General features: G+C 35.1%; 1 protein-coding gene across 6 annotated transcripts in view; it reads left to right on the forward strand.

The window, feature by feature from the left end:
- The window catches only part of BCAS3 (BCAS3 microtubule associated cell migration factor), a 633,828-nt gene that overhangs the window by 351,354 nt on the left and 259,810 nt on the right, over positions 1–22,664 (forward strand). For all 6 annotated transcript variants that reach the window (XM_081270282.1, XM_081270287.1, XM_081270285.1 and 3 more), the window contains one exon: positions 5,628–5,725. In XM_081270282.1, the coding sequence (XP_081126408.1) occupies positions 5,628–5,725 (98 nt within the window). The remainder of the gene's footprint in view (positions 1–5,627; positions 5,726–22,664) is intronic.

Raw genomic sequence — 22,664 nt, forward strand, 5'->3', positions numbered from 1 at the left:
CTCTACCCCAGAGCCACAACCCCAATCCCCGCAATTAAACATTTTTTAAAATATTTTTTTAGTTGTAGATGAACACAATACCTTTATTTTATGTACTTATTTTTATGTGGTGCTGAGGATCGAACCCAGTGCTTCATATGTGTGAGGCAAGCACTCTGCCACTGAGCCACAATCCCAGCCCCTAAACATTTTTATGACAAAAAAAAAATTATTGCAAAGCTGGATTAGGTCTTTCTTGTTTATTTTTAAATTTAGTACATATTTGTTGGGTACTCGCCAGGTGCTCTACAAGGCTCTGGGAACTACACCTGGAGTAGAGCCAGCTGCCTGGTTGATGTTTCCTCTAATGGTCTCCAAAGCGTCAAACACTCCCCTGTCTGAATCTCAGCTATTCAGCTCATCCCTAATCCTGCTCTTCCCCTTACCTTTCTCATCTCTTTACATGAGTCTTTGAGCAGCTAGTACTCAAGCCAGGATCTAGGGGTTATTCTAATCATCTCCACCTTTCTCTCTTGCTGCATGTAACTCATCAAATTTCATCTCATATTCCAGAATATATTGGGAATCCTTCCACTCTCTTTTTCATTTGCCAGCAGCCACACCTCCAGTCACTTGGTTCCTTTTTATGTCTCCCTATTTATGTATTGGCTTTCCACTCACTGATGGATCTTTGTAGAAAGGAAAGTTCCTAAGGAGAAACCAAGTCCTTGTTTAGTGTTTGTTTTTGTGTTTTGTTTGTTTTTGTATGTTTAGTTGCTTACTTTGTGTGATTTTCTTCTTCCCTAAATTTTTGTTTGGTTCCAATACATTTTACAAAACTGACACTTTTCTACCATGATGTCAGTCAACAAGGACAGGATATCATGGATGTTAGGTGAATTTTCATTTATGTTGCTTATCATAAAATATGGTCTCGTTAGTTAGTCAAGCCATTCTCGGGTAGTCACATTGAATCAGCCGTTAACTTGATGATTGAATGGATCATTATCCATTTACCACAGTCATTATTTAAATGTTAATAATAAAGCTTTTAAAATAGGTGACCCACTTGTTCTCTTTATAATTATGTAACCTGTTCATTCTCTTTGCTGAAACATGTACAAGAACCTATCACTATTTTTTTTAGTTCCTGTCAGCAGCTGTTCTTGGAAGGCCCTGTCTCTAGTCTTGGGAAGCCGTCTTGAGCTTCTCCTCACAGCTCTGCCTCCAGCAGTATCACTGTCCTTTACCTCGGACACCACCCTTTTCCTAAGATCTTTGTATCTTGCTTTTTTTTTTTTTTAATGTACTTACATTTCCAAAATCCTTTAGCATATTCCTCAGAGACTTTCCTTCTTATACAAAAGAGCTCCCAGTATTCTTTTTTTTTTTTTTAAAGAGAAAGAGAGGGAGAGAAGAGAGAGAGAGAGAATATTTTTTAATATTTATTTTTCATTTTTTTCTGTGGACCCAGCATCTTTATTTATTTATGTTTTTATGTGGTGCTGAGGATCGAACCCATAGCGCCCCGCGCATGCCAGGCAAGCGCGTTACCGCTTGAGCCACATCCCCAGCCCAAGTTCCCAGTATTCTTTATATCAAAATGACTTTAAATTGTTTATGTTTGATTAGAATATTGTTCTGTTTATTGACGACTAAAAATATTTATATTAACCAGTTTTATAAATCATTTTTTATTGCCTTTGTAGTTTATATTTTAAAATTTGAGCAAATAGACTTGTTTAGACTCCTTTTTAAAGACCTTAGCTCCCATTGCAGCATATTAATGAGAAATTCAGATTTAACTCACATCAACTTTGTGTCTTTTTACATATCATTTCCCACCCCAGCATTCAACTAGGACTCAACTAAATGAAATTCTTATTGCCATAATCCCAGAGACTCAGGAGACTGAGGTAGGAGGATCACAGGTTAGAGGCCAGCCTTGAAACTTGGCGAGACCTTCAGCAACTCCCTACCTCAAAGTAAAAATTAAAAATAAAAAGGGCTCAGGGTGTAGCTCAGAGGCAAAGCATCCCTGAGTTCAGTCCCTAGTACAATACAATAAAATAAAACAAATTCTCCTCGTTGTTGCTTACTCTCTTCTAGTCCAGTGCTTCACCTGATGTCTGCATTTTTCAGACTTATACTCAATGGCACTATGGCTGGGCATCAGTTTTCCGTTCTCCTTTAAACTGTGAAAAATTTTACTAATTTTTTTTGTATCAGTTGATCCTTAGTACCTATTACACTGTCCCTGTACTCCATTAAGATATCATAAATTGGGCTGAGGATGTGGCTTAAGCGATAGTGTGCTTGCCTGGCATGCGTGGGGTGCTGGGTTTGATCCTCAGCACCACATAAAAATAAAATAAAGATGTTGTGTCCACCGAAAACTAAAAAGTAAAGATTATAAAATTCTCTCTCTCAAAAAAAAAGATATCTATCTTAAGTATGTTGTACAGTCATAGTCTGCCTGCCTACATCTCCCAGTAGGAAGTAGATAAATAATATGTTGACTGTCATAAATAAAGAAATCAGATACAGCTTAACCTCATGGCAGTTCCTTATCCATAGCAAGGATCCAAAATGTAAAAAAATTTAATGATATACTTGTTGATTGACCTAAAAAACATAATGTAAATGAAGCTGGGTATTCAGAATCGCCCTTTCTACTCAACGCCTATCTCCTCAAAGATTGGTAACAATCATTTTATTTTAATTGGTATATAATTCACATAACATAAAATTCAACAATTTTAAGTGTACAGTACTGTTGGTGGAGGTATAGCTCCATGCTCGAGCACATGCCCAGCATGCACAAGGCCTCGGGTTCAATCCGTAGCACCCCCCCATGCACAAAGTGCACAGCAGTGTTTAGAATATTCACCATCGTGTGCATCCATCTCCACTATTGAATTCCAGAATGTTTCTATAATCATAACCAGTTTATCTTTTTTAATTATGGAAAATTGTAAATATATATAAAATAAAGAGAGTGATAGAAAGAAAGACCTATGTATTTGTTGCCCCACTGCAACTCATTAATTCATGGCCAATCTGTACCTGTCCCCAACTCTCGATTATTCAGAAACCCCAATATAAATTTAATAAATAATATAAAATGAATTATTCCAAATAAGAAAGTGTTTAGATTGAATGAGGCCTTTACTGTGGATGAACTGACTATATTTGACAAGCTAGCTTCTTGTTCTCAAGAACAAGAAATTTCAAATATGCTATCTTTTTGTTACTGGGCCATATTTGCTTAGGCTTGCACATCCCAGAACTAAGTAACTACTGCCAAGATAGAAGGGGTTACCATGACTGCCTTAGAAAAATTAGCTGCAGTGGAATACTAGATGTTCTTCCATAGCTGTGTCCAAGACCTGTACCACAACAAACATACTTTCAAACTTTATTTTCAATAACTGATTTCTTTATCTGCAATTGGCATTTCAAGCTTCTGGAATCTGTTTCATGTTTTATCATCAGTTCTTATCCCCCACCAATAATAATGTTATGAACTTTTTTCAGCCAAATCCTGTATATCAAGAATCCATGCATTTTTCCTACTTTGTCAAAATTCTAAGGCTCTGCCTGTTCTAGTCTTGTGCTTCAAAGACACTTCTTTCTCCTCTTCATCTCTACATATCTTATTATAACTATCCCTTGGTATCCACTGGGAATTGGTTCTAGGAAGCCCTGAGGATGCTATAATCTAAGGATGCTCAAGTCCCTTTTATTGTGGTATAGTAATTGCATATAACCTATGCATATCCTCTCTTTAAATCATCACTCTGTTATGAGTAACCCTTATATGATGTAAATGCTATGTAAATAATAGTTATCCAATATTGTTTAGGGAACAATGACAAGAAAAAAGTCTGTACATGTTTAGTACAGATAACAGTTTTGGTTTTTTGCTTTTTTTTTTTTTTTCCTTGAATACTTTTGGTCCATGGTTGCTTAAATCCAAGATACTGAAACCATGGATACAGAGGAGTAAGCATACTATATACAGACCCGTTTCTGTGGAGTCTGCATATATGGTTATGTATTACTTAATGAGAAATTATTTGCCAGCTTATTTTGTCATTACTAATATCATATTGTGTAGTAACACAAACCAAGAGAGTTATGCAGTATGCCCTTACCTAACCACTGTTATATATGTAGTTGATCACTGATCTGTACATACTAAATGATGCATGACTGTATTCTCCCTTCTCATTCTGAACTTTTTAAATGTTATTTTCTAATTCAATTTCTTTAGCATCAATTCATTAATGTTCATGTCATATATCCACATATAGACCTTGTGTTTCATTTTTTCCCTACTTCTTCCTAAAATAATGGTGACATGCAGTCAATATTCAGTAAATAGCCATTTATGAATGAAATACCAGAAATACATGTAAAAGTTTCCTTGAACTCCCAAGACCTTTTTTAAAATTTTTTCTTTTAATTTTTTATTTATATATGACAGCAGAATGCATTACAATTCTTATTACACATATAGAGCACAATTTTTCATATCTCTGGTTGCATACAAAGTATATTCACACAAAGTACATACATGTACTTTGGATAATAATGTTCATCACATTCCACCATCATTTTTAACTCCATGCCCCTCCTTCCCCCTCCTCCTCCTCTGCCCTATCTAGAGTTCATCTATTCCTCCCTTGCTCCCTCTCCCTACCCCAGTATGTATCAGCCTCCTTATATTAGAGAAAACATTCAGCATTTGTTTTTTTAGGATTGGCTAACCTCACTTAGCATTATCTTTTCTAAGTCCATCCATTTACCTGCAAATGCCATGATTTTATTCTCTTTTATTTCATTGTGTATATATGCCACACTTTTTTTATCCATTCATCTATTGAAGGGCATCTAGGTTGTTTTTTTTTTTTTTAACCTTGCTCACTATCAGACTCAGGACCTGAATATCCCAACTCCAGATATTTATATGTTAATAATATTTATTCTGGTGTAGCTGGAAAACTTCCCTTGGTGTTTAAACATTCATTATTCTTACACTGCTTTTTGTAATAAATTGCCATTTTGCTGTGGTCCCAATTAATTCTTGTATACTAATTGGGAATTTTATGGAAGTTACTTGGTTAGTAGTGGTCCTAAGTTAGACCCCTGCACTCACAACACAGCTTTGTTATCCTATGCTTTGTTGATAATTATAAGGAAGTTTCTTAAAATTTTGAATCATGCATTGCTGCCTTTTATGGAACTCATTACTAGCTATGATTTCATTAATGAATTTGAAGAGTCTTGGAGCTCTTCATATGTGTCCCTTGTGAAAGCCAAAGATTTCATTATAAAGTATTTTGTTCCCTGTCCCATTCTACTCTTTCTATCACTTTAACATCATTTTTTTTTTTTTTAAAATCCCTTACTTAAAAATCTGTTGAGTAACACACAAAAATGAGTTAGAAAGGGTGTTGGAGTGGAGGAATATAGTTTGGCTGTATACAAGACTTAGGGACTCCAACTCCCATTTTGTCTGGATTTAGAATGAATGATTCTCTAATGGATTGAGCTATTTCATCATTCCTGATTTAAGGTCTGTTGTAGCAAGCAATAGTGTTCATGCCAGTAACATATGTGATTTAAATTAAATTGTGTTGCAGGATCCAGCCAGTCCGCTCTGACCCAGTCAGCATGCCAGGGTCATCCCGCCCAGTCTCTGATCGAAGGGGAGTTTCTACAGTGATTGATGCTGCCTCAGGTAGAAAACCTCCTCACACATGTTTACTGGACTTTTTTTTATGCATTTTAAATTTATTTCCTTGCATAATGTAGAGGATGATATTCATTTGCCTTGGTTGGTTTTCTTTTTTGGTGGGATTGTCTGTGTATTAATTCAGTTCCTTTCCTGTATTTGTTACTAAACAGCTCCATGCATTTGAACTTTCTTAAGGTTGGTAAATAATACGTTGGAGTTGGCACTTGATTAAATGTAATGAACATAGTATTGAAGGCTACAGGGTTGATGACTGTTTTGCCTTTGATCACTGAAATGTAGAGAAGCAACCTTGACAGAGAACGTAAATACAATATATGGATTCAATTTACTCAACCTGTTGAGTATCAGAGTGCCTGATCTGTGGATGTCGAGAGAGTCCAAATACTAAAGCTTGAGTAGTTTTATTATTGGAAGCATAAAGTTAAGAAATTCATTAACTTAACTCTAGCCTATCTATCACAGTTATTAATGTCCTATCCTTGGACTCAATCTGTGAGAATGGATCATTAGTACCTGGCAGGAGCCTTTTGCCTTTGTAGGTGATAGTTGCTGCCTTAGTATTATAAAAATGCTTTCAGTGAAGCCTGCTAAATAGTTGAATTATTTGTAATATATTTCCGCCTCTCTCCCATGAGTGGTGAAGTAACTAAGTAGTTTGCCTTGCACTGTTGTGCAGCTGTGGGACATCTGAAGATAACATGCATCAGGATTTTTGTCCAAAAAGTCTCTCACAAGTAGAATTATTAAATACGCACTCAGCATTAGTGAAACAGTTGAGTCAGAGAGGATTTTAATCTATAGTGATTTCAAAATCCCTGAAGACTGCTGATTTGATTGAGTCTTAAACTGCAAAAGAAAATGGGAAGTATCACAGAACTGATTTGTGAAGGTCACTTTTGAAAAAAACCAAAGCTTCTGCCTGTGCCTGCGCGTCCCCCCCTCAACACCCCCCCCTGCCAAGTTTCAAAGCTAGTGAAGTTTGTTTATTTTCTTAGTTTTCTGATTTCTTAGTGAGGGAATTGTACCTTGTAGCTTATTGAGCTGTCCACATCCAGGGCTATACCTTAATTTTTAATGTGGACACTTTCTTTAGAGGACTCATTTTTGTTTCTCTGCTTTAACTTGGCAAATATGGATGTCCCCTGGAAACAACACAGAAATGGGCAATCTAGCTCCTGGCTTCCCTGCATTGAATGGGATATTGTGATGGATAACTTAAACATGCATTTTTGATAGTCTCATTGTGAGAGTACTAATAGTTAGAGCTGATCTGGAATTATCATTTAAAATTCTGGAAATGTTATGTATTTTAACCTGAAGGATTTTTTTTTTCAAGATTGAAAGAATAGGTCTTGCTGGGCTTCTGAAATGTTCTTAAATTACCATGTTATTAATGTGCTATTGTCAAGTGACTAGCTGTCTGGAACACATGTTGCCAGAGTGCTACAATGTTTTTAAGTTGGCAGATTCAGTATAGAGTCTATGGCAATACTCCATATTTATCATGTAACCATTTTAGCTCTGTGTAAAATTGCCTTCCACAACAAAGAGAAAGTTCCATGTTTTGTTGTTTCCATAGTTTCTCTCTGTTGCAAAAAAAAAAAAAAAAAAATTATTTTTTAAGTAAGAAATTAGGCCTTTGCTATTGGTTTACCTATATTTTTATCAGATCTACTATACCTCCTAGAAGTTTCTGAATATTGCTCTATGGCATTTGGCCTCTACATGAAAGCGTGGATCTTTTGCACAGCAGAGGGACTTTTTGGTGGCTAAGTTTTAGTATTATTTTTTCTAGGCCAATTTTCCCTCCAGAAAGCTATGGTTCCTTTCTAAAAGATGACCAAAATAATGAAATGTGTGTGCCACTTTCTTTAGTATTGACTAAGATGGTCCATAGATAAGGAATTGGAATTTTATGAATAATTCTTTCTTCAGTTACCTCTCAAGTGGTTTGAATCCTTTGTGAATGAGAAGTACAGGGCTGGGGATGTGGCTCAAGCGGTAGCGCGCTCGCCTGGCATGCGTGTGGCCCGGGTTCGATCCTCAGCACCACATACAAACAAAGATGTTGTGTCCGCTGAGAATGAGAAGTACATATTGTCTAACACATTTTTTGAGTAAATAATGTTTTCTTGTAGAACCTATATCTGCTTTATCTAACAGGATGACTGTTAACAGAATTACTTTCCTACTGATGTTTAACAAAATGAGGGTAAATAATGTGAATTCTTTATGAGAAATTTTTATTTTAGTTTCTTATATTAAAAAGAGTCTAGATGGGTGTGGTGGTGAATGCCTGCAATCCCAGGTGTGTAGGAGACTGAGGCAAGAGAATCATAAGTTCAAGGCCAGCCTGAGCAACTTAGCAAGACCATGTCTTAAAATAAAATAAAATGGGTGTGGTTGAAACTGTGTGGTAGAGTGCTTGCCCGGTATGTGTGAGGCCCTAGGTTCTATCCCTAGCACTGCAAATGTACACACACACACACACACACACACACAAATAAATAATAAGGAGTCTAATATGTTTTATAATTGCATCTGAAACAGGAAGTGCTTATCTCATTGTGGACCCATGCTTTGGAGTCCACTGTTTATGAGGAAGATGCTTATCTTAGAGTTTGATGCCTGTGTGGGGTCTCCTTCCTTGGGCTTTCTTATTTTGTCTTATTTTCCAACGAGTTATATGATGTCATGTATTGTCTTTTTAACTGTTTTGTGGCTTATTTTATGGCAGTCCTTCTATTTCAGTGGCAGCTCTTTCTCTAACCCGGTAATTTATCATTTTTTTCATGTAATTAGTTTTCAGAGATACTGAAACAAAATTGAATGTGATATACCTAAATCTTTTGGGTCTATAGTTTGTTTTTTAGATATCTCTGTGTTAATCTTGCTATGATGAGTAGGGCATTGAACTACCTTTGCTAAGTATTTTTTCTCTCTCTCTGTTTTGTTTTTGTTTTTACAGTTTCTTGATTACATAATGATCTCCTTCACATAGAAACATATTCCCTAATGTACACATTTTTTACATATTGACTTCAGCGAATTAATCACAGGGTAAATTCTATCCCTTTAGTTAATTGTAGACTAGCTTGTTAGTATCTCTATAGAAATATGTATATTTTAGTTCCTTAGAAACTCTTCAGATGCTTGATGACACCTGTTTCATCTTATCTTTGCTGATCAAAAAATACCATGCTGCTAAAATTTGCAGGTTAGATAATTGTGAAATGTTCTCTTCTTGGTAAATGAGAAGACCATTCTAGAAATGGATACTTCAGAGGATCTGAACCTCAGGCAGAGGCTATCCAGAACAAATGGGCTTTGAGGCAACTACTCAACTTCCCCACATCCAACTAATTAAAGAGTGGCATCAACTCATAGACAGTATTTTTAGATGAAACACTGGGTTGATTTCTTAATCTTCCCCCTGTATATTCTTTTTTCTTTGGATATTTTAAGAATCACTTCTTTTGTTTAAATTTATTGTATATGTTCTTATTTTAAGGTTTAGGACTTCTGGAGGTGTTGGATTTTTTTTTTTCAGTACAGGAGATTGAATCCAGGGGTGCTCTACTACTGAGCTACATCCCCAATACATTTTATTTTAAGACAGGGTCTCCTAAGCTGGTGAGGCTGACCTTAAACATGAAATCCTCCTGTCTCAGTTTCCTGAACTGCTGGGATTACACTGTGACCACCACTCCTAGCTTAAGGTATAGGACTCTAAAGTGAAAGCAGAAAATAGCAGCCAATGCCTTGTTTAAACTTTGTTTCCCAGATTGGTGACTGGTGTTTTTCTTGTAAGAGTTGTGAGCTGTACCTTCTAGATAACTTAATAGTACCTTTACTTAGTTTGGGGCCATCAAATAAAACAGCTTATAATGATCTGCTTCACCCTGAGTTTGTTTGTCCTCATTTGTAGTTTTACTCTGGAAATTGAATTTTACCAACAAAAAATTTAAAACAAATCAAACAAAAGGAGAAATTTGTCTGGCTTACATGAAAAAGAAACATCCTTGTCACACTCTAATGTAAAGTAAAAATTTTTATGAAGAAAAATTATTAGAAATACAAGAAGATAATTTATATACATTTCTGGGAAGATGTTAGGGGAAGAAAGAAGAACAGTCACAACAGATGAACAGAATCAATTCTTACCCTTCAGAGCAGACTTGGATAATAATAAGGACAAAGTCACAGACCTGGTTGTTTGTTGACGTTGTTGTTGTTGTTAAAGTAAGAAAAATATTATTTTTTTGTTCAATCAAAATAATATAAATATTTCTAAGAAATTAAAATTAAATTAATTTAGGGAAGAATTTTTGAACAAACACCTAATTTTTCCCAATATTAAGTTTTTTAACTGAAAAAAATTATAAGTTTACAATTCCATACTAGTTTCATTTGATTCCTTATATAATGATTATTGGTGCCTACTTTCTATATTTTGCACTTGGTATTGCAGATCTTTAAAACATTTGGGTTGGGTTGTAAATCAGTGGTAGAGCATGCACTTATCATCTGTGAGACTCTGGGTTTGATCCCCAGCACTAGCCACCACCCCTCACCCACTGACACAAAATATGTCTTAGAGAACTGTGACTGCACAAGTGATGAGGAGATTGACCAATTTTCAGAGATTATGTTGCAGTAAGGGCTGTGCTGAAGGGACATTCTTACAGAGGCATGCTTTTATCTTATGGAGATTTTTGTGTTGTGCTGGCAAGAGGATTCCTAAGGATTATGTATCTCTGTATCTACAGTTGCCATTCTAATCTGAGGCAGACTTAGCCATTGTATCTCTTTTTCTTTTTCCTTTCTTTATGTTTTTATTAGTGCATTATAGTTATATGTAATATTGGATTCATTTTGACATAATCATATGAGCATGGAATATAATTTGCTGCATTTCAGTTCTCAGTACTTCACCTTTCATAAAGCCATCCAAGACACAGAGATGCTGATGGTTAAGAGGCAAAGAGATTTAAGAGACATCATCTAGTCAACCATGGTGAGGCTGTGTAGCTCTGTCTTCTTAACTAGAACTGAGGAACAGAACCATGTTTATAATCCTGGTCTTAAACTTTGGGTCCACCTAGAAATCCTATTTCCTATCTCACCAGTCTTTTCTGCATCTGTAATGGGAAGTTAAGGTTTCCTATGCAAAGTTTTGTTTCACCTTGATTGAAAGAGGTGACTTCAGATTATTTCCTAAAACAATTTCTAGATACAAAGGATACAGAGTTCTTTAGAAATATTAAGATTTTTCTTTGAATAGATGATATGGATTTCAATTAATAGAGTTCCAGATAGTCTTTGTGATTATGAAGTGACGAAAACTCCAGGCTTGTACCTTGGGCATTCAAAGCCTGTGTGGGATCAGTAAGAGGATTAAGGATAAGGGTGAAATTAAAAGAAGGCTCAGGGCTGACCTGTGAACAATCCCTTGGAGAGGAAAAATATTCAAACTCAGATAGTAATATTGGCTTTTTCATTAGAAATAACAAAATATATGCATATTAGTTCTCAGCCTTTTGAACAACTCTCACTTTAAAATTAAATTTCAGAGATCAAGAACTTTGGAGAAAAAATTGATCTCCCCATAAGGAAAGTATTCAGCCACATCTTTCTTCTTCTTATTTAAATATTTCTCTCACTACTATTTCTAATACTTATAAAGTATCAGCAAATTAAAGTCAAGGTAACAACAAGGAACAGGTTAGCTCAGCATAATTTTAAAAAGCTATTATTTCCCCAATTGAAGATGAAGAAAGATAAAAAAATAGAATAAACTGTTGGAAGAATATCTTCTGATGACATGTGTCTCCTTTGAATGAACCTTTGTGCCCAGTAAAATCTTGCATATGCTTCTGTATTGGAAGACCATGATCCTTGGCACCATGGTCCTTGACATCTTTTCTGATAATTTTAAGGAGTGGATAGAATTCCTCTAACGTTTGGGATTCTAGGATACCACATATTTACATGGGACTTTTTGATGAAAAGACTTTTCTCTTTTGTACTTTTATTACTACCTCCCTAATAAAAAGCTGAACTGTTTATGTAGTCACTTGCCTGAGGATATGGTGGCATGGGGACAGTGTTGGGGGCAGTATTAGAAATTGTTTAAGTCTGAACCGGGAATTCTATTTGTCTTCATGACATGACTGTCAAATTGTTAGTGCAACACTATTTTAAATTGTGTCCAAGAGCCTGAGAGGCTTATGCTTATAGGTGCTATGTATAAACTTAGAAACAAACAAAGAGCCCCTCTCCTTGAATAGTAGCCTAGTGGGCAATTAAAGAGCAGCCCAGGACCTCACTTGGACAACTAGTCAGAGCCAGATCTCCTGATAATCCCCTGGACATTGTTGAGAACTGTCACAGAAAAGCTAAAGTAAATAATCACAGTGAAAAATATTTGTTTCAGAGAAAATTCTTGTTCTGGAAGCTTGATGTAGTGAAAAGAATAAGGACAATCAACTTAAACCTTGGGTCGCAATCTAAGGTCTGCCTGTAACTATTTGCTTCAAAACTTCAGTGAAATTTGTCAGGCACAGTGGCATGAATGTGTCAGTCAGCATCTTGGGAGGCTGAGGCAGGAGGATTGTTTAAGGCCAGGAGTTCAAGGCCAGCATGGCAACATAAAAAGACCCTGTCTCAAAGCAAACAAACAAAACCCCCTAATATATTCTTCCATAAAATGAGGAAATTGAATGAGGTCATTTCCAGAATCCCTTTCAGCTTGAAAAATTGATGAATCTGTACTTTGGAACATCTTTAAAGACATTTTAAAAATAGGGTATAATTTATGTATAGCCAAAGTGCACATATGTTAATCACACAGCTCAATGAATTTATATAGCCATGTAATAACCATTTGGACAAAAATATAGACTATTTCCATCAAACCAGAAAGTTCCCCTCCTCCCCTTCCAGTTAGGGAAGTTAATTTCCAGTTAGTTTCCTCTAACCTACAGGTAACCACTTCTATCATCCTAATTAGCTTGGTCTATATTGAGCTTCATATACTTGGAATCACATATATGTTTCATTCTTTGCTTAACTTTATGATTTTGAGATTCCCAAATGTGACATTTGTCAGTATGATTTTTTTTTAAATTTGTAGTTGTAGATGGTGGACAGAATGTCTTTATTTTATTTGTTTATTTTTACGTTGGTACTGAGGATCGAACCAAGTGCTTCACACATGCTAGGCAAGCGCTCTACCACTGAGCTACAGTCCCAGCCCTCAGTATGATTTTTAACATTACAATTTAGTATTCCATTATGCATATATGTATACTAGACTTTACATATCCATTTCCAGCTTTGGAGTATTAAGAATAAACTTGCTGTAAACATTCCTGTACAAGTATTTTTTTTAACCTAGGCATGTTGCCTTTGGGTATATGTCTAGTATTGGATTTGCTCGGTCACAAGGTTAACTACTATTTATTATTAGCTGCCAAAAGGTGTTCCAAAAAGACTACAACTATTTTGCATTTTTGCTGGCATTCCAGTTGCTCCCCTTTCTCATCAACACTTGGTATTGTTGGTCTTTATTATTAGTGAGTGTGAAATGACGTTTCAATTTGCTTTTCTCTGATGAGTAAAGGTACTGAACAGCTTTAATATACTTACTGGCCATTTAGATGTCTTTTTAATGCATTAAGTCTTTTGTTTGTTTCTTTGTTGTTTGTTTTGTACCAGGGATTGAACCAAGAGGTGCTTAATTTACTGAGCCACATCCCCTTTTAAAATATTTTATTTCAGACAGGGTCTCACTAAGTTGCTGAGGATGGCTTTGAACTTGTGATCCTCCTGCCTCAACCTCCTGAGCCTCTGGGATTTCAAGCCTGCACCACTGGGCCTGGCTTGTTTAGTCTTTCACCAGTTTTTATGTATCTGTTGTTTTTCTTCAATATCAGGAATTCTTTAAATAGTCTGTATATACTTTTTTATCTGATAAATGTGGTATAAATATTTTCTACTTATTAGCTCCCTTTCAGTTAATTAATGGTGTCTAACAAGTGGAAGTCCAATTTTCCCATTGTTATTTCTTTTATGTTTTGTGTTTTTCATGTGCACACACATACGTCCCTTTCCTCCAGGCTTTGAAGAGTTTCTTTTCTTCAGAGATTGTATAGATTTAACTTTCATGTTTAGGTCTGTGGTCTCTTTCACACTGATTTTTATTAGGATGGATGGCAGGGATCAAGGTGTTCAGTTTCTTCCACACAGATATTCAATTGCCACAGTACTAGTTGTTAAAAAAAATATGCCTTTCCTCCAATGAATTGAATTGATGCCTTTAAAAAAATAATACTTTTCTTGTATTCTCTATTGTCTTCCATTCTCATCATAAATTACCTTTGTCTGTGTTGAGTTTCATATAATTGGAATCATTTTATACATGCACTTTTATATCTTGCTTCTTTTAAACCAGTATCATACTATCTTCATTGCCATTAACTTTTTAGTAAGATTTGAACTCTAGGCGTTTAATGCCTCTACCTTTGTTCTTCTTTATGGTTTTCTTGGCATTATAGGCTCTTTACATTTTCTACAAATATGTACTTGTATAAGCATAGCAATGGTTCCCCAAAATGCAGAGCACCCTGGGAATTTCCTAGACACTTTCAAGTGGTTTGTGAAATCAGAACTATTCTTATAGTAGTACTAAGTCATTATTTGTTTTGCTTCATTTATGCTTTAGAAACATTTAGTACAGATGGTCCAGAAGCAATTGTGGATCAAAATGGTAGTATCTTACCGTATGGCACCTACTATGCTAGCAGCCACTGCTACTCCACTCAGCATTTTTTAAAAACTATATACACTTAAGAATATCTTTAAAGTAGCAAAAATCATTAATTTAAATTTTGATCCTTCTGTAACTTTTCAATATTCTGTATATTATACAAGAATGAATGTACTTATAGTCTTGAGGAATAACGCTCATGTGATTGTTAGGGTTGTGAACTAAACTACTGTGTTCTTGGTATGCCACTCTAGCCAAAGGATCTGATGAAGCTGTACTTACTCAGTCATTGGTATTTGGCAGAAAACTCCTCAAAAATATACAAAGTACGGGGCTGGGGATGTGGCTCAAGCGGTAACGCGCTCGCCTGCATGCACGAGGCGCTGGATTCAATCCTCAGCACCACATAAAAATAAAATAAAGATGTTGTGTCCGCCGAAAACTGAAAAATAAACATTAAAAAAATTCTCTCTCTCTCTCTCTCTCAAAAAAAAATACAAAGTAAGCTTGTCACTTTGAGGAAAATAAGTGATAAATATTCATTACCAATGATAAAATTTAACTTTCTTTTGAAAATTCGAAATTTGGAAACCTTGTATCCTTATTGCCTACTTTACAAGTTCCCAATACATACTGATGTTTTTGGTGAGATAAATGGTGATATTAACTAATATCATTTTGTTTTATGTCATAAAATAAGAGATTCAACATTTGGGAGATGTTCAGTATTTTCCAGATGATCAAATTCATGATTGAGTGAAAGATTCATTTCCAATGCAAGATAGGATAAAACATTTTAATATAAAAGTAGGAAAGGTAATTGATATGATTTCAGATTCCACATTGCAATTAACTTTTTAAGTGTCACATCAACAAAGAGTATCCTCCAAATGTGAAAGTGCTCCTAGAATACTCTGTTCTTTTCAATTAGATATTTGAGGCAGATTTTTTGTCACATATTTTAACAACAACAACAACAACAACAAAATCACAATAGATTGAATACATAAGCAGATATGAGAATCCAGGTGTTGGCCTAGTAGAGATTTCCCAGTTAAAATGTTATTTTTTCTATTATGTTTTGATTTGGAAAATTTGTTTTATTTAGAAAAATACTACATATGCTAATACATTAAGACTTGGTTATTTTTAAAAATTATTAATACATAATTGTTTTAAATATTGTCAGATATAATGAACATAAACCAAAGCTCTTTGGAGTATTGAGGTTTTTTGAGCATAAAAGGATCCTGAATCAAAAAAAGTTTGAAAATCACTGATTTAAACCACTCATACAAACACATATGTGTATATTAGGTAATAAGTTTATTCATTTTTATAGCAGTTCAGATGACATTTGAATGGGATTTCATCAAATATGTACTCCAAGTTTGGGAGAATTAGCATCTTTAAAATATTAACTATAGCCATGCATGGTGGCCCAGGCACATAGTGCCAGCTACTTGGGAGATGGAGGTGAGAGGATCACTTGAGCCCAAGGGTTTGGATCCAGCCTGGGTAGCATAGTAAAACCCTGTCTCTGAGAGGGGAAAAAACATCAAATTTTCAAGTACTTAAACTTAAAAAAATAATAATTTTTTTCAGTTGAAGATGGATACTTTATTTGTTTATTTTAACATGGTGCTGGAGATTGAATCCAATGCCTCACACATGCTAGGCAAGTACTCTACCACTGAGCCACAACCCCAGCCCAAGTGCTTAAACTTTTGTAGATATCCATTTTAGATATCTTCTATAAATTTTATTTATTTCTGTTTGGTATTATGATTTAACATATTTAGCATATTTTATTTCATTTTTCAGTTTTTTTCTTTATAGCATATTGAATAAAATACTTTGAATACTGAATTTGTACCCAGAAAACTTCTAAATTCATTAATTAGTTCTAATAGGGTCTTTTGGACTTCTTATGTGTACTTCTGTCATCTACAAATAAAGTTGATTTTATTTCTTTCCCATTTTTATATTTTCCATTTCTTTTTCTCCATTATTATTTCTCCCTAGATTTACACAACAGTGTTGAGTAGACATGATAATGTTGAACATGCTTACATAATCAACCCTAGGGAGAAGTATTACTATTTCACTATTATAATGTTAGTTTTAGGGTTTTAAAAAAATATGTTATTTAGAACATTTTATATATTGTAATGAAAGAAAATGGGAAAGATCTGTAAAGGAACCAAATGCATATTCTTTAACTCAAAGATATACTTTCTGAAATAATTCATTGAATGGGCCAATCAGAGACTAAACATAGGAATTGAAAGAATCAGAGATTCAAAAAACAAGTAAATATTTGTTAAAGCTAAAGCAAAATTTATAATGGTTAAGTCAGAGAGGCCTACAGGTAAATAGCCACTGTGTTACTGGGTATCTGTTGCACGTATGGAAGGAAAACAAAGCACAGAAGAACTAGAGGAAGGGTTGAGAATTTTCCAGAATTAATGGAAGTCATCAACCTCAGGTTCCAAGAGCTCAGTTTCTCCTAGTAAGATAAATACACAGAAAACTATGCAGAGAACATCATAGTCTATTGAAATATAAACATAAACACAATTTTAACAAGTACTATGTTTCTTTCCTTTCCTTTTTTTTTTTTTTTTTTGTAGGTTCATATTAGGGTGATGGTTTGGAGTTTTAATAAAACTGGAAGTTGGAAAAGTACAAGTGTGGTTTTTAACTTTCCTTGGCAGTTTGAGGTCTTTGTCTCACAATAATTATGCACTGAGTGGGGAATTTTTAGGATATCTGCCAATAGAAGGAAAAAATATTCAAAACTAGGATTATTTATAAACAGCAAGGTGCCCAGTACTGTGCTAAGTGTTTTCAGATGTCTTGTTTCATTTAATCTTATTTAATTAGGATCACAGGTCCACTTCAGAAATACTCAAAGAGGAAGACCTAGGACACCTAGCTCCTGATACTTAGAATTACTTAAAGTGCATTACGGTGACACCTCAGATAAGTCCAAATCTCTTTCTACCCTGCCTGATCAAATATTCATTTCAAAACACTGTATGCTGAAATGAGCCATGTGGGAGTTCAAGAGAATCAACTATTCAGGTGGTGAAAATGTGTGAATGCAGCTGGCAGATGAAGTTCCAGTATGATGAATTCCCAGCTTGTCCTTATTGCTTCAGGCAACAACTGACAGGCCTGACTGGTCATTGGCTTTCCATTTCTGGCATTGATAGGATTGAAAATTCTTAGTGTCACAGATACTTAAAAGCTATCCCTGTTATAGTGGATGCAAACAGCGCTGGAGGGTCCTCCTTCCATAGAGATGTAATCAATATGGTCTGGAGTTCTTGACCTGAACCTATAATTATTTGGACATTATAAAGGTAGCTTGTTGTTACTAAAAAATGCCTATATTCAGAACACTGGGGCTAAGTCGTGCATGGAGACAAGAAAAATAGAGGCTTTGTCCCTCTTTGTATTCTTCACAGTATTTAAGAAGCTTTTATAATAATCACAGAACAGGGTGGTATTATAGGATTAGAACAATGTATCTTTAAGGTTATGGGTACTGAAGTTTAAATATCACCTCTGAAGTGATTCTGGTATCTTGCAAAAATTCTAACTTTAATGTTCTGTTTCTTGTGGCTGTGAATTCTCCAATTTCAAAGTAGATCTTTTTTCCTTGATCCAAATTCTTGATTTGAAGCGAGGCTTTTAGTAATAACATTTGAATTTGAGTTCTTCTTGTAGCCAAGTGGTAAGCTGGAAAAATGTATTGGGCAGGCAGATTTTGTGGCATTCATGATTCACAGGCAGGCATGAATACAGGAAATGACATTGGTAGTAGTTCTTTTTTTTTTTTTTAAATTTTTCTATTTATTTATTTTTTTAGTTTTAGGTGGACACAATATCTTTATTTTACATTTATGTGGTGCTGAGGATCGAACCCAGCACCTCGTGCATGGTAGGCAAGCGCTCTACCACTGAGCCATAAGCCCAGCTCGGTAATAGTTCTTATGTCTTTGTATGTACCAGTTTGTCAGTTTATTGTGATTGTGATTGCTTTGCCTCATGAAATGGAGACATAAAATGTCCTAATAGTAGGTATGGATCCTGATTGCTCAGTCACTGTTTGGCTTTAAGATACCTTTGGTTGGACAGGCGCAGTGGAATATGCCTGTGACTCTCAGCATCCCAGGAGGCTAAAGCAGGAGGATTGCAAGTTCAAGACTAGCCTTCCTGAGGCCCTAAGCAACTCAGTGAGACCCAAATAAGTGTCTCAAAATAAGTGATAAAAATGGCTTTAAAAAAAAAAAAAGGAAACACAAACAAAAAGGGCTGGTAAAGTGCTCCTGGGTTCAATCCCTAGTACCATTAAAAAAACAAAACAACAACAACAACAACAACACAATCTTTGATTAGGATCATTCTTGGAATACCCTTTGTGTAGGAAGTCTTAGAAAAGGAGGACACTAATCCCTTGTAATATGGGGCTCTTTGAGAACAAGTATCATCCTTGTGTCTCCCTGGTCATGCATGCCACAGAGCAGATAATCTGTAGTAGTTGCATGGTTGATTCCTGATAAAACAGAAGCTTTTATATGATAAAGTGATGAAAGTTGATACTACAAAGGCTGTATCTCCATATATTACATAAACCTGGAAAACACTTTCTCAGTCTGTCATCCTTTATTAAGTTTTCCTTATGTTATGGTCACTATTTATTTGGGTCCATGGTAAACTTATGTGATCAGTTGAAATATTTTGCAAGGTGTTTCAAATTATCTTTTATGTATTCTTTAAAAGATGCATATGTTTTAAGCAGAATGTTTCTCAGCTTTGATAAATTTTACTTATAGGGGCTGGGGATGTGGCTCAAGCGGTAGAGCGCTCGCTTGGCATGCGTGCAGCCCGGGTTCGATCCTCAGCACCACATACAAACAAAGATGTTGTGTCCGCTGAAAACTAAAAAATAAAATATTAAAATTCTCTCTCTCTCTCTTTTAAAAAAATTCTCTCTCTCTCTCAAAAAAAATTTTTTTTTACTTATAGGAGCCAATAAAAATAAAGGAATAATAGCCCTTTATCTGTTAGGCCTAGTCTGTAAATTTTTGTCTTACAGTTATTTTATGGGAGGAGGGAATATTGGGAATTAAACCCAGGAGAGCTTTACCACTGAGCTACATCCTCAATCCTATTAACTAATTTATTTATTCATTATTTTGAGACAGGATCTTGACAAGTTGTTGAGACTGGTCATGAACTTGCAATCCTCATGCCTCAGCCTCTAAAGTAATTGGAAGTTACAGACATGCGCCACCAAACCTAGCTGTTTTAAGGTTACCTTGTAAGGCATTAACTATAACAAGTTTTGCTTTCCTGGTGTCTGTGGTCAAGACTGGCAAACATCTAATAAAAGTAATGGTATACTTTTGTATTATGGTCACATGTGGCTATCTTTCAGATATGCCGTTTTGTGGATATTATGGGTTATCTTTTAAGCTAGTTCCACTTAGCCTGAAAGTTGTTATTGTTTTTAAAGACTCTCCAAAATTAGTAAGTCATGACAATTTGTTATACTTTTGTTTCAGACAGCTCCAAGAGACATAGTAGAATTGATCTCCATTAGATAGATGGCATCTTGAGTCTTAAACCTGTTTTTACTTGGAAGGCACATGTTATTTTGTAAATGCTCATTGTAAAGATTATAGAAGCCAGGTGAGGTGGTGTTTGTTCATGTGTAGTCCCAGCTGCTCACGAAGATAAGGCAGGAGAATCCTTGAAGCCTAGAGTTCAAGGCCAGCCTAGACAACATAATGAGTCAAAATCTCTCTCTCTTTCTTTCTCTCTTTCTCTCTCTCACACACACAGCTATAGACAACACCATGAGTTGAACTTGAAACTTCAGTTGAACTCCCCAGTAAGTAATCCCTTTATTAGATAAGTTTTCAGCTGAAGAATGTTTGCCTGCTTAGAAGAGAACTCTGTTTTTTTTTTTTGTTTTTTTTTTATTGGTTGTTCACAACATTACAAAGCTCTTGACATATCATATTTCATACATTAGATTGAAGTGGGTTATGAACCCCCAATTTTACCCCAAATGCAGATTGCAGAATCACGTCAGTTACACATCCACAATTTTACATAATGCCCTATTAGTAATTGTTGTATTCTGCTACCTTTCCTATCCCCGTTTGTTTTCCTGTGTAAGAAATTCATAGCCATGAATATGAAGACCTTTAATTAGAGTTCTTGTAACCACAAGAGGAACCCAATTCCTAAAGAAGTGAGTCTAAACCTGGCACTATGGTGGCTTAAACATTTTTATTTACTTCAAACTTGTTCTTAATATTAATCATTATGTCAGTTCACTCCCTTGATTAAATTAGTTACTTTCACCTCTGTTCTAAAAATTTTACCGTTATATTTCTCACTTCCTATTAAAGTTCCTGAGTATCATTTTCCTCTAGCCTGTGAGCGCATCTTGATATTCCTCACAAATCCCTAAATGGTTTGGAAACAAAATAGACACTCAGTAAACATTAACAAATTCAACATGTCAGTATGGAACATTGAAACCAAATTTTTGAATTTGAGAACAGTAGTCATCTCCTACAGTTGGAAAGGATAGGGCACAGAAGTGGGGAAACCATGTTTTCATTGTGGTCATTTAGAACATGTGCATGCATTCTCTCTTCAATACAACTGAACAATCTTTTCAAGAAATTTTGGTTTAATGAATGAAGAATCTGAGATAAGGAATTTTAAATAACTTCTATAAAGCTCATAAGTGGTAGAACAAAATGGGACTCTTTGAAATCTATACATTTTCCAGGACCTTTATCAGCATTTCAGCTTAGCCTAATTCAGTTTTGTTCCTATAATTATCAGGGGGTGTGTGTTACCTAGAAATTATGCATTTATGTCACCTGCCACCTGCTTGTTTAAGGGACAGGTTCTTGCTGTGTTGCCCAGGCTGGCCTCCCAGCTCCTGAGCTCAAGTGATCTTCCTGCCTCAGCCTCTCAGTGTATTTGTCTTTAATATCATATACTATATGCATCATACGAGTCACATAATATATCACTTCCACTCTTAAATGACATCTTTATCTTAAAATGCTATTGGCAAAACCTCTTTGGTGAGGTTTTGGTGATTGAAAACTCTAGTCATGGCTCACCCAGATTTCCCTGCAGGTCACAAAGAGACTCTTACCCTTTAAGTAGTAAACAATGATTTTCAGCTAGGAAAGCCACTTCCAATCAGATAATGGTTTCTTCAGCTGAAAAAGGCTTTTGACTAAAGAATGGTGATAGCCCAAGGTCACATTTCTTTTCCATCTATGTGTAGGAAAATGCAAACTAAAGGAATACTAATGTTTAAAACCTATCATTAATTCTGTATAGTGGGGGAGAAGGGAGACAAAGTGATTCTGTTGCTCTTAGAAATATTAATTGCTTTTTCAAAATATGTGTTAAAGTTTAAAATAAGCCAAAAATGTACTGATTTTAAATGGAGCTGACACCTTGATCTTCAATCATGGAATAACATATGAGTAAGGATTCCCAAAGGACCGCCATACACTACAATATTTATTACTATAAAGATCTACAAGCTCTTAGCCACTTTGAAACTTGTAAGAGCTATTCAAGTCCCATCCTCTTGACTTGCATTTTCACATTTTTTAAAATTACTCTTGTTTTTATTTTGTTCTGTAGTGTATTCATAAATACCTTTTTACCTTATAATTTAGAATAAGTAATAATATTTGACTTTTCAATAAATCTAAGGGAGAGTTTGGATACAGAAGTATACCTGAAAGGTAAATGTATTCACTTTTCACTTCTTGCCCATCAATGTTTGGAGACAACAAGTCGTATAACTGTACAATTTTAATGCTTCCATTTTTTTTACATGCAGAAGGCTCTGGTTGATATGCTCAAAATACAAGTAGAAAGGCTCCATGGTGATACATTTACTAGTTCCTGTGATTGTTGGTGGAGTTTTCACTGTAGTTTGCTTTAATATACATGGTTTCAAGAGTTTAAAAAAAAGGAAATTAATAAAGAACTTCCTGAATACAGTATCATTCACATTTAGAATAATTGTTTTATACAATTAATAGATATCCCTGGATAAGATGCATCATTTTGAGGTTATATAATTTT

Source organism: Spermophilus citellus, assembly GCF_964194105.1.
Source record: "Spermophilus citellus genome assembly, chromosome: 17".
NCBI lineage: Eukaryota > Metazoa > Chordata > Mammalia > Rodentia > Sciuridae > Spermophilus > Spermophilus citellus.